Consider the following 12,321-nt stretch of genomic DNA (forward strand, 5'->3'; position numbering starts at 1 on the left):
CTGCACCACCGCTGCCAAGCGTTAGCTCATCCCTTTTAAGGACATACAGTTATGAGGTGACACCTGCTTTTAAAAGAAGTCAGCCACTAAAGCAGCTAGATATTGATCCCAGTAATGATTAATGTGGATGTGTATCAATGATCAGAGGACAAAATTCTCTTTACTGATGCAGGATGTTGACTGAGATAGCAACAAAATGATAAAAGATCAAGTAAATCAAAGCTTATTAGCAGACTTATTGATTGAGTGAGTTAATTTCAGAGATGTTCAATGCTCATGTTTTTAAAGGGAGTATGGCTCTCTATATTTTACAGCCGCCAAAATCTTCTCTACAGATTATACAGGAAGAGATTCACATCTCGCTTATATTTCTGAGAACTCATTGACGCCTGCGTGTCTCTGAGAAGGTGTGGGTGGGGGATGGTGGTGCAAGGCTCTTCCCTATCCCAGCAGCAAATGTGCAATATGCTTGCAACAACAGAAACTTTGCAAATAGAATAGAGACGGGCCTGTGTCCTCCGTTGTCACGACAACCCAAACCTCAGAGTCACACCAAGTGAAATAAGAGGAAGTGGGGGATGGGCGGCACGCACAAACCGAGAAAAGATGGCCTTGTTAGAAAAGAAGAAAAGACGAGCACACAGTAATGTAGCAGATGAAAAAAAACAGGTTTGCAAATGGAGGAACTGACAGAAAAGTTCAATTTGCTGAAAGGAATCAGATATTAATAGTCAAACAACACATAGACATAAAGGTTGTATTTCTTTGATAATGAGTATGTAATATGTGTGTTGTCCAAGAAAACAAGGACCGGACCTCTGCAGGGGGCGAGCATGACTGTGCATCCTGCAGATTATCACAGCACTGTTGTGCCAGAGACTGCTTGCATCAGACATCTATTCCTGTGCAACATGGGTTTATATCCAAAGTGATCTCCTCAAGTACTTAAGGTGGTAGACTGTAGATAGTCAGGGTGCCAAAAACAAACGCATCATCTAATGACACCGGTAGGTATTATCCTGCCAGGTCGCTTAGGACTGATTGAATTATGTTTTACCTGCTGACTGATCTCAGACAGGAGACAACCCTCTTTTACTGTGTAATGGTAGCTCTCAATGTTCCTCTCCTAGAGTACTAGAATTAAAAATATCATTAAGAGTAAATTGAACCATGTTTGAACAGTTATGATGGATCTATCACATGTATGTGCTCACACACACACCACAAAAAACACCATTCCTGTTTCTGTCTAGTCAAACATTGAAATGTTTCATTACATCACGGCTGTGGGTTCTTCAGAGAGTCACCGAAAGAGAGATGAAACTTCCCCAGGACTCCTAAACATAGAAATAAAACGTTTAAGGATATTCATGCACTTTTCAATACTGCATGTACAGCATGCAACTGCTACCCCGAGTCCAAACAGTCATTGAGACTTGTTTGGTGCTGCCACGCAGTGGATGTTAGTGGAAGTGACACTTTGACTGATACCAGTGAAAAGTGCATTACAGTAATCCAGCCGCCATCTGACTTCTGTTGCTCCTAAAGTAGTGTTATTATGGTATGGATGGCCTCGGAGCGAGGCGAACGTCGCTACCACGGTTTTGAACTCATGTCTCGGCAGATGGCCGCCCGCCCTGCGCCCGGTTCTGCTCCAGGTTTCTTCCCAGTAATCAGGGAGTTTTTCCTGGCCACAGTGCGCTTGGTGGATCCTGTTGGGTCTCTAAACTATGGTGTACGGTCATAGACCTGCTCTATATATAAAGCGTCTTGAGATAACTTCTGTTGTGATTTGACGCTATACAAAAATAAATTGAATTGAATTAAATTGAATGTTACCGTAGTCTTGGGAGGAGGGGTACTCAGTTGGTTACAATCTGCAACAACACCACTACATGCCACTAAATCCTACACACTGTACCTTTAAAATCACTCATTGTCTTCTTTATACCAAATACAACATAGAGACGTACCAGTGTGACCGCTGTTTATGAGGCGACCGTGAAAAGCCTCTTCATAGCCAATCAAGTCAAAGGGAGCGAGACGTTTATACAGCATTCTCCTTGTAACAATGTTAACAGGAGACTGAGATCTGCCGCCGCAGTGCTGTGAAAGCACTCCCCACACCTCTGGACCTGCGAATGCAGGGGAGTGAAATAAAGTAACTCTACTACATATTTTCTTATTTTATTTAAACTGACGATAGCTTGTCTCGAGGTTTACCTGTGCAGGTGTAATTGCATGTCACTTGGGACTGGTAGCACCAATCTACAAGAACAGGCTCAAAATTAGTCATTTAATAGAAGATTAAAAACCAATAACAACAAATACAAATAATTCCTCTGTAGAGCAAACTATGAAAAATAAATATTTGTATTTTTTTCTTTGTAATGAACAAGCCCAAACACTTTTGAATTTATTAAATACAGTATCATGCAACTTCTTCACAACACTGAATACATTTTTCAAAGTCTAATCAATGAATTAGTTTAACATACCTGCCCCTGAGACAACCCTCATGGAAGATACAAACAAAAATAAAACAGGCGCCAGCAGCATTGTGAATATACTGTATCTGTCCGGGTCGGCCTGCTTTCAACTGAACGTTTTGGAAGATGATGCCAGAAAGAGAGTTCAACCGGCCTGTTATAAGACAGGTAGACCCACCTATCAATCCCGCCCTCACTGCATGCTTTAGTTTTATGACTCCTGATTCTTGTGACCACTGATACTCAGCAAACACTGATATCTGAAGACCCATATTCACGAGATAATGAATCGACCCTTATTCACAGGGTTTGGCCTGAAAACCATCAGCTTGAATGATGCATTTTAAATTTGTTTGACTACACCTGATCAGATATGGTAAATTGACTTGCATTTATATAGCTCTTTTCTAGTCTTCCAACCACTCAAAGCTCTTTACACTACATGTCAGCATTCACCCATTCATACACTGATGGCAGAGGCTGATAAGGGGCCAACTTTGCCATCTAATCTAAATACTAATTCGCAACACACCGATGGCTATGCCTTTTGGAGCAATTTGGGGTTAAGTGTCTTGCTCAAGGACACATCGACATGTGACCTGGAGCAGCCGGGGATCCGATTGGTGGACAACCTGCTCTACCCTCTGAGCCGTGAACTGAATATGGTGAACTTATTTAGGTGCGACAAGGATTTTCTTTTCTTAATGAGTTCTGGGAGGCAGAGTTATCAGTAAATGACATGTACAAATACTACTGTTGTTACTGTGTTACTGCTGCTGCCTTTATTATCCAGGCCACATGTAGGCTGTTACTCTTTGTGGTTTGACTTTCCAAAACGCGTATTTCTGTTCTTATTGAATTTCAAATGTAGTCTTTTATCTTGCAATGTGTTCTCTGTCCGTACCTCTATATTATTACTGATATTCCACTATTTCATACTCTGATACAAATACTACCATTAGCACTTATCCAACTGCATACTGCTCAAAGTAATACTTATATTACACTAATATACTATACTTATTTACATCATATTCTTCAGTGTAATGACCAGTTTTACAACATTTGCAATAGGCTTAACCGATTCCTCATAATATCAACCTCATGATAACAGCTGACAAAATCACAATCTAATTTTTTTTTTGAAAAATTTTCCTTTCCCACTTGAAGCTTCATCTTTTGGGCTAATTTTACGGTTTGTAAATAATTTACAAAATATCTTACCACTCATCAACTATAAACCGAGGAATCAAACTCTCCATTTTGTAATGAAACTGTGTGTTAGGTAGGTAAGGGGCTCTGGGAGATAACTTTCATAGAACAATCAATCCAGAACTAGTGTACCAGTTGTTAGTAGTGATTTTTTTTCTTCCATTTTCGACAGAGGAGTACAACATCTACTAACTACACAAGTGCTGATATTCGTGCCCACTTTATAACTGTATGTTGTAAAGAGATTCAGACTGTTGAAGCATTTGATTTACAGTGGATGTAGTTTCAACATTAAGTTCATGTGGTTTAAAGCAGAACGACCACTCGTGCAAAATTACAAGCATGTTGAGTCATGAGATCATTTCTGTTTTGGGAGATGGACGGATGTGATGGTATTTCATGTGCCACATGCAACTGCACAAGATAGAGAATGTGCACATACAGATGTGTACATATACTACACACTTATGTGTACATTCAAAATCTCTGTTTACATCATGAAACATACAGACGTGGACAAAATTGTTGGTACCCTTCCGTTAAAGAAAGAAAAACCCACAATGGTCACTGAAATAACTTGAAACTGACAAAAGTAATAATAAATAAAAATATACTGAAAATTAACTAATGAAAATCAGACATTGCTTTTGAATTATGGTTCAACAGAATCATTTTAAAAAACAAACTAATGAAACTGGCCTGGACAAAAATGATGGTACCCTTAACTTAATATTTTGTTGCACAACCTTTTGAGGCAATCACTGCAATCAAGGGATTTCTGTAACTCTCAATGAGACTTCTGCACCTGTCGACAGGTATTTTGGCCCACTCCTCGTGAGCAAACTGCTCTAGCTGTCTCAGGTTTGAAGGGTGCCTTCTCCGAATGCATGTTTCAGCTCCTTCCACAGATGTTCAATAGGATTTAGATCAGGGCTCATAGAAGGCCACTTCAGAATAGTCCAATGTTTTGTTCTTAGCCATTCTTGGGTGTTTTTAGCTGTGTTTTGGGTCATTATCCTGTTGGAGGACCCATGACCTGCAACTGAGACCAAGCTTTCTGACACTGGGCAGCACATTTCGCTCCAGAATGCCTTGATAGTCTTGAGATTTCATTGCACCCTGCACAGATTCAAGACACCCTGTGCCAGATGCAACAAAGCAGCCCCAGAACATAACCGAGCCTCCTCCATGTTTCACATTAGGTACAGTGTTCTTTTCTTTGTATGCTTCATTTTTGCGTCTGTGAATATAGAGCTGATGTGACTTGCCAAAAAGCTCCAGTTTTGTCTCATCTGTCCAAAGGACATTCTCCCAGAAGCTTTGTGGCTTGTCAATATGCATTTTGGCAAATTCCAGTCTCGCTTTTTTATGATTTGGTGTCCTCCTTGGTCGTCTTCCATTAAGTCCACTTTGGCTCAAACAGCGACGGATGGTGCGATCTGACACTGATGTACCTTGACCTTGGAGTTCACCTCTAATCTCTTTGGAAGTTGTTCTGGGCTCTTTGGTTACCATTCGTATTATCCGTCTCTTCAATTTGTCATCAATTTTCCTCCTGCGGCCACGTCCAGGGAGGTTGGCTACAGTCCCATGGACCTTAAACTTCTGAATAATATGTGCAACTGTAGTCACAGGAACATCAGGCTGCTTGGAGATGGTCTTATAGCCTTTACCTTTAACATGAAGGTCTATAATTTTCTTTCTAATCTCCTGAGACAACTCTCTCCTTAGCTTTCTGTGCACCATGTTCAGTGTGGTACACACCATGATACCAAACAGCACAGTGACTACTTTTCACCCTTTAAATGGGCAGACTGACTGATTACAAGTTTGAAGATACCTGTGATGCTAATTACAGGACACACCTTAGCTTAACATGTCCCTATGGTCAAATTATTTTCAATCTTTTCTAGGGGTACCATCATTTTTGTCCAGGTCAGTTTCATTAGTTTGTTTTTTAAAATGATTCTGTTGAACCACAATTCAAAAGCAATGTCTGATTTTCATTAGTTAATTTTCAGTAAATTTTTATTTATTATTACTTTTGTCAGTTTCAAGTTATTTCAGTGACCATTGTGGGTTTTTCTTTCTTTAACGGAAGGGTACCAACAATTTTGTCCACGTCTGTAAGTGCACTTACTATAATGCATGATAATATCAGCAATATAAAACACGATTGAGCTTTATTCATCAGAACGTTTTTTTTGTGTGCCAAAGATATTCAATATACATGGTAAAATAAATATATGCATAGTAAACTGTATAGCTATAATATTCATACATACAAAAAAAATGGTATATATACAGTATATACGTATAGGGAATGAAATGTGCAGGGGCAAGACAGGTGGATCTGTGTCAATATGACAACTAGGCTACTACAAAATACAAACATGGGAATATAGAATATTAATGGAATGAAATTGTATAAACTCTTTAAGTACAAGATGAGATTAAAAAAGAAAGCAAACATTTCAGTTGAAACAGTATTTTAGTGTATAGAAAACTCAAAGTTTGGTTTATCCATCACAATTCAACAATGTGAACTGAGTGATTCAAGGTTTTGCAAAATCCTACAGTTAGCAGTTTTCCTGAATGCAGCACAGTGACGTTTTAGACGTAGTCGTAGCTGAACTTCTACTGTGCTGCGTTCACCAGCATCATGTTCAGCACCTGACTGGAGAAGCACGGGGTCCAACCGGTCCAACCCAGCCTCTGCTGACAAGTTCAGTGTCGCTCTCCCGGTTGTTGAGAGGGGTTCGTAGTTAAAGAAGGTTACCGGTGTCCCGGCCGTGATGGACCGCTGGAGGGGCAGAGTGGCTCTGGTGACCGGAGCCTCGGTCGGGATCGGGGCGGTCGTCGCTGAGGAGCTGGTCCGCTGCGGAATGACGGTGGTGGGCTGCGCCAGGGACGTCCAACACATACAGGTGTGATCTGAAGCTCTGGACTTCATGTTGACAGTCCACCTGAGACAACAAGGACTAACCAATGTGAAGATAGCTGGAAGTTAGCTGGCTAGATAACCTTCCAAACCAAGCCTTGCTGGTGATCAACACATCTTCATCTGTTAGAGAGATAGATGAGACTATCTGTTAGAGATAGAGATGAGACTATCTGTTAGAGATAGAGATGAGACTATCTGTTAGAGAGATAGATGAGTTTATCTGTTAGAGATAGATGAGTTTATCTGTTAGAGATAGATGAGTTTATCTGTTAGAGAGATAGATGAGTTTATCTGTTAGAGATAGATGAGTTTATCTGTTAGAGATAGATGAGTTTATCTGTTTAGAGAGATAGATGAGTTTATCTGTTAGAGATAGATGAGTTTATCTGTTTAGAGAGATAGATGAGTCTATCTGTTAGAGAGAGAGATGAGTTTATCTGTTAGAGAGAGAGATGAGTCTATCTGTTAGAGAGAGAGATGAGTTTATCTGTTAGAGATAGAGATGAGTTTATCTGTTAGAGAGATAGATGAGTTTATCTGTTAGAGAGAGAGATGAGTCTATCTGTTAGAGAGAGAGATGAGTTTATCTGTTTAGAGAGATAGATGAGTCTATCTGTTAGAGAGAGAGATGAGTTTATCTGTTAGAGAGAGAGATGAGTCTATCTGTTAGAGAGAGAGATGAGTTTATCTGTTAGAGATAGAGATGAGTTTATCTGTTAGAGAGATAGATGAGTGGAAATACACTGTGATCACATGTTTCAACATCTTTCTCACTGGAACTTATCTCCAGCTATTGGCTAATAAATGCTCAAATGTAAAGCTTTTGTTGGTGGAGAAATATCACACAACAGCTCAAACTGTTCATTGATGTAGTTACTGAGTTTTACAAGTGCGTGTTATGTGAGATAGAGATCAGGGGGGGTACAGTTGATGTTTGTAAAGTGGTTATGTTCCTCGGGATCACGAGATAGCACAAGAAACGGACCTCTTTTCTTGCCCTGTTTCTAAGCCCATATAAACACTAGTTTAAACACTGTCTCAAAACTGGTTGTTAACTTGTCAAAATGACTCAGATAAAGAAACCTTCCTATGTATTGATGAAATGAAACATGAACCTTTAACAGAGAAGAGACAGAGGTGCTTTTCCACACAGAAAACAGCACAACTTGAATGAGTGGTGCTTTTGTTTATGCCGTATTCTTCTTGTTAAATCAAGCAAGAGATGAGATGTGTCCAGACCCAGGTGTGTCTCACCACTTCACCTGAACAATGTCCTGGGAGATGACCTGTTAGAAATATCCCAGAGCCAACTCAAGTTTCCCTTCAGTCACAACTGTCTTAAAGTATTTCAGATTCACGTAGAATTTCTGGAAAAAAAAGCAATAATTAGTTTATCTCCTAAATCGAGGACTCTAAAGAATATAAAAGCACAAGAAGAAGAAAGAGAGTGATTCAAATGACTCCCTCACGTCACTATATACTATATTGAAGTTGCATTTCATGATGTGCAAGGTTTTTCCCTAACCTACACATTTACAGTAGTTTTGTTCATGACTAAATCTGAATGACAGACGGGGTGGACTGTGTAAACATCTGGGAAAAGGACAGAGTGTGTAAACATCTGGGAAAAGGAGATTATAAAGCTGATTGTATTTTTTGATTTCAGAAACTGGCAGCTGAGTGTCAAATCGCCGGCCACAGTGGCGTTCTGGTACCTTTCAAGTGTGACCTGAACAACGAGGAGGAGATCCTCTCCATGTTCGCCGCCATCAAAGCGCAGCACAAAGGGGTGGATGTGTGCATCAACAACGCTGGCTTGGCTCATCCAGAGTCGCTGTTAAATGGCCAAACCAGCGGCTGGAAGAACATGCTGGATGTAAGAGTGCACGTTGTTTTTATTTTAGAAATGAAATATAATTAAACAGATGTGTTTACACTATAATACAAGTGTAGCTGCTTCAGTTTCAGGGTCCTGGTGTTGTGCATGCCGTCTCACTGTCTCACTGTCTCACTGTCTCACCGTCTCACCGTCTCACCGTCTCACCGTCTCACCGTCTCACTGTCACGGCTTAATGAGACACCTGAACAGAATGGAGCCATCATTCGTTTTATTGGTAACACCTGTGTTTGTCAGACTATGACAAGTCAAAAATAATGAAACGTGACATTATTTTAGATTTGTGAAGCTTCAGTTTATCATGAACCTCTATACAACATACAGCAAACGTTGAGAGGAACAGTTGAGTCCAGTACCAACTAAAAGTGGGAAACGTCTCCGACCCCTGACTCATTTATGGTTAAAATGCAGAATCCTTTTGCATAAGAATTAATGATGAAGTTATTTTTCCATGTATGAAGGAAGATTGTGTTTCCATTGGGGCACTGATGCTAATTATTATCCATTAATTATTATTATTATTATCTGGAAGGTATAAAGATCTTTACTCTTCTGCTTGGTGTCTGCAGGTGAATGTTCTTGCATTGTGTATCTGCACCCGTGAAGCATATCAGTCAATGAAAGAAAGAAATGTTGACGACAGGCACATCATAAACATAAACAGGTAGAGTTTGATTTACTGATGATGGGCATGCTTAAGAAGTACACCTCTGTTGATTTAATAGCACTTCCTTTCACCAAATATCGGTTTCTTTGATATTATCATCATCACCATTCAAATTTTAACTATGGCGACTGACAACATTACACAATAGAGCTGAGGATTCTATTGTCACATTGTAAAATAAAAGATCACCCATTAATGGGTCTAACTCAGGCTGCAACTAACCATTATTTTATTACGGATTAATCTGTCGATTATTTTCTCAAATAATCATTTGGTCCATAAACTGACAGAAAATAGGTAGTAATAATATGTTGAAGCTTTAGGTGACGTCTTCAACTTGTTTGTTTTGGTCAACCAACAGTCAAAAAACCTGAAGATATTCACTTAACTATCAAATAAGGTGCTCGAAGTAGGAAATGTTTGGCGTTTTGCATGAAAAATGACTTCAAAATAGCGGCTGATTATTTTTCTGTCGATAGTATTATTTATTAATTGACTGATCCTTTCAGCCCTAGACCAAATAGAGTTTTGTGGCACGCTCATTTTCTTCCATCACTAAGTCAAATGTGTCTTTTTAAACAACTGCCAATAACATTTTTAGGGATTTCTCAAAGGCCTTTTATTCAAAGGCCATCGAGGCTGAGATCATGATAAACAGGAAGGCAATCCAGGCACTCCAAAATATCACAAAAGTATCAACGAGGAAGAGAATATATTAAAAAGCCAACATGTTTGGACCACTGTAGGTCTTCGTCAGGGCTTACAAACAAACAGACAAGGCGGATGTGGCCTCACCTATATGGTATCAACAACCAATGGGAGGCAATCACATGAGATAGAATAAATTGTAAAGAAATTATATTGTTTGGCTTCAATATATTGTACCTTAATTTTCTCACATTTTAGATGCATTCAGATATTATTTTTCATTAATTTATTAACGTTTCCTAAAGTAATTAATAGTGGGAATCGAGGCAGGTATGTGTGTTGTTTCCGTGGCTTAGCGGTATATTCAAGGGCGTTAGGACATATTTAATAGTCTCTTACCTACATGTGGTTCGACTCCAGCATTTAGTGTTTTTTTTTTTAGCTAGACGATTGATATTTTCTCAAAGAAGATGGATAATGTTTTCATGCATTTCTGTCTTGATCGAGATGAACGTTTCAGCAACCGATCCGATCGTAATGTTTCAGCAGACACAAAAACCCTGTGCGTAGTTTTTCAAATGCTGTCTCGATAACGTTAGTTGCAAAATTCGAGTTAACAGTGTAATCTGGGTGAATGTGCTGCACAGTGAAAAACAGCGTTGTGATGAGAGAGATTAATGACTGTAGCATTGAATATAAAACGTGATCGCTGGTAGATAGCCTACAGATGTTGTATCACAAGTTAATCTGACTTGATCACAGTTTGCCACAGTTGAATGGGTTCGACCTGGGTGTAAACGTCAGACTGTATTTGTCATTTACGAATGAAAGTATAAACAGGTCTCAAATCAACTTCACATCATACTAATAACGATATGATACATACACATATCACACTGACAGCAAGAAAAAGTTTTAAATGATTTATTGACGTTGGCAGTGTTTTCAACAGGCATCGACAAAGTCACCTACTTTACCATTCTCATGTCCTCGCGCTGAGATTGGCGTCGCTACCACAGCCTCACGTCCGCGTAATGACTGTTCTAGCAAACTGTTCTGATCGTAATGTTTCAAATGACACCGACAAAACAATCGGACAGAAAGGAGAAGCGGGAGTGAATCGACAGGGGTCCTGACAGGCCACTCCTACCACACATCTGCACGGGAATATCACCAGTTAATTCAGCCACCAGTTAATCTTGCACACCGGGAGTACCAGTGTAGCTGCAAACTGTACAACAGCGCCGCTCTCTACTCCGGAGGAGATGGAGAGAAGACGCGATCAAATGAAAGAAATGACTAATGGTAAGTTATTATAGTTAAACTACACTATCCTTGTTTTATCTGTTTGTTTTAAAGACTTTTAAAATCCCTAGAGCAGGCTAAGAAGCATTAATAGCAGCTACTAATGTGTGTGTCAGTGTGTGTAGTCTATAGGTGTCTGTTTGTCTCAGGTATGTCTCTCAGGTGCCTGTCTCCTATAAATTATTATTATTAATGAGGAAATGTTGTGCAGTGTTTAATTCATTCAAAGAAGTACTGTATCTGAACATAATCCAGGCAGCTGTTACATCATCACCACACCAGGTTTTATGAAAACAATATACAAACGTCATTTCTAGGAGACAGGGACAGGGACAGACAGGGTTGCTGTGAGAGACACAAAAGGTGAGGATATCATTTTAAATAGCAAAAGAAATAGCTTAACATATAGTAAAATGATATGTTGTATATTAATCTGATATCACATGGTGAATAGGCTATGTTAATTAATATAGGGCTGTATTTATATGATAATGATCAGGCCTCGTTCAACAATGATTCAACATGATTTAGTCAGCCTAAAGTCTTTGAGATGACTTGATTTTTCACTTTATGCTTTTCACTTTATGTCATTTTGTAGATGAGAAACATCTGGATCTCCTTGAGAAGATCAGCTCCCATATGACCCTGTGAAAGGACGCAGTGAGCTCCAGGAGAAGCCAGCAGAATGTGCACAGGCAACACATTTCATAGTCTTTCTATTATATCTATATTTCTATTATATATTATATTATATAATATTGTACATACATAATATGTACATAATATTTGTTCATATGCTATCCATTTTCTAGTATGTTTTTTATTGTTTGGATATGGACTTGTAAGTTTGTGCATGTACCTGTGTGCACATGGCTCCATATTTAATATTTTTAATTATGTATTCTTCATATAATTATTATTATATTGAAATAAACATATATACTATATATTATATCATATGTACAGTATATTTTTTTTTAGATTTTATCAATTTTATTCCATACATTTTGGATTATTTTCTACATGGACTTCTAGCCCTATCTACTGTACTGCTTGTGGTCATACGCGTGCACGTGGCCACGTGCACGTCACGTGCTCGTGACTATGTGCACATGTATGCATGAAAGTATGTGTAGGCTACATTATGAAATGTTGGGTG

At 39.1% G+C, this 12,321-nt stretch overlaps 1 protein-coding gene across 4 annotated transcripts; it reads left to right on the forward strand.

Annotated features, from left to right (window-relative positions):
- The first annotated feature begins 6,301 nt into the window (after positions 1-6,301).
- Positions 6,302-10,054, forward strand: LOC141770700 (dehydrogenase/reductase SDR family member 11-like). Of its 4 annotated transcripts, XM_074640544.1 has the most exons (4): positions 6,304-6,628; positions 8,312-8,521; positions 8,599-8,759; positions 9,112-9,206. In XM_074640544.1, the coding sequence occupies exons 1-3, from the start codon at positions 6,497-6,499 to the stop codon at positions 8,716-8,718; spliced, it is 462 nt and encodes a 153-aa protein (XP_074496645.1). In that variant the 5' UTR covers positions 6,304-6,496; the 3' UTR covers positions 8,719-8,759; positions 9,112-9,206. The 4 variants fall into 4 exon arrangements, with proteins under 4 accessions (XP_074496646.1, XP_074496645.1, XP_074496644.1 ...); XM_074640545.1 differs by having other exon boundaries at positions 6,302-6,628; positions 8,608-9,226; XM_074640543.1 differs by having other exon boundaries at positions 8,599-9,226.
- Positions 10,055-12,321: the final 2,267 nt, after the last annotated feature.

Source organism: Sebastes fasciatus, chromosome 7 (genome assembly GCF_043250625.1).
Source record: "Sebastes fasciatus isolate fSebFas1 chromosome 7, fSebFas1.pri, whole genome shotgun sequence".
Classification (NCBI taxonomy): domain Eukaryota; kingdom Metazoa; phylum Chordata; class Actinopteri; order Perciformes; family Sebastidae; genus Sebastes; species Sebastes fasciatus.

Excerpts from the sequence above, each read along its gene's own strand:
- LOC141770700 (XM_074640543.1), top strand. The coding sequence starts at position 6,497 with ATGGACCGCTGGAGGGGCAGAGTGGCTCTGGTGACCGGAGCCTCGGTC. Across the intron at positions 6,629-8,311 it reads GGGACGTCCAACACATACAG|AAACTGGCAGCTGAGTGTCA; the intron begins GTGTGATCTGAA and ends TTTTGATTTCAG. Across the intron at positions 8,522-8,598 it reads GCTGGAAGAACATGCTGGAT|CTGCTTCAGTTTCAGGGTCC; the intron begins GTAAGAGTGCAC and ends ATACAAGTGTAG.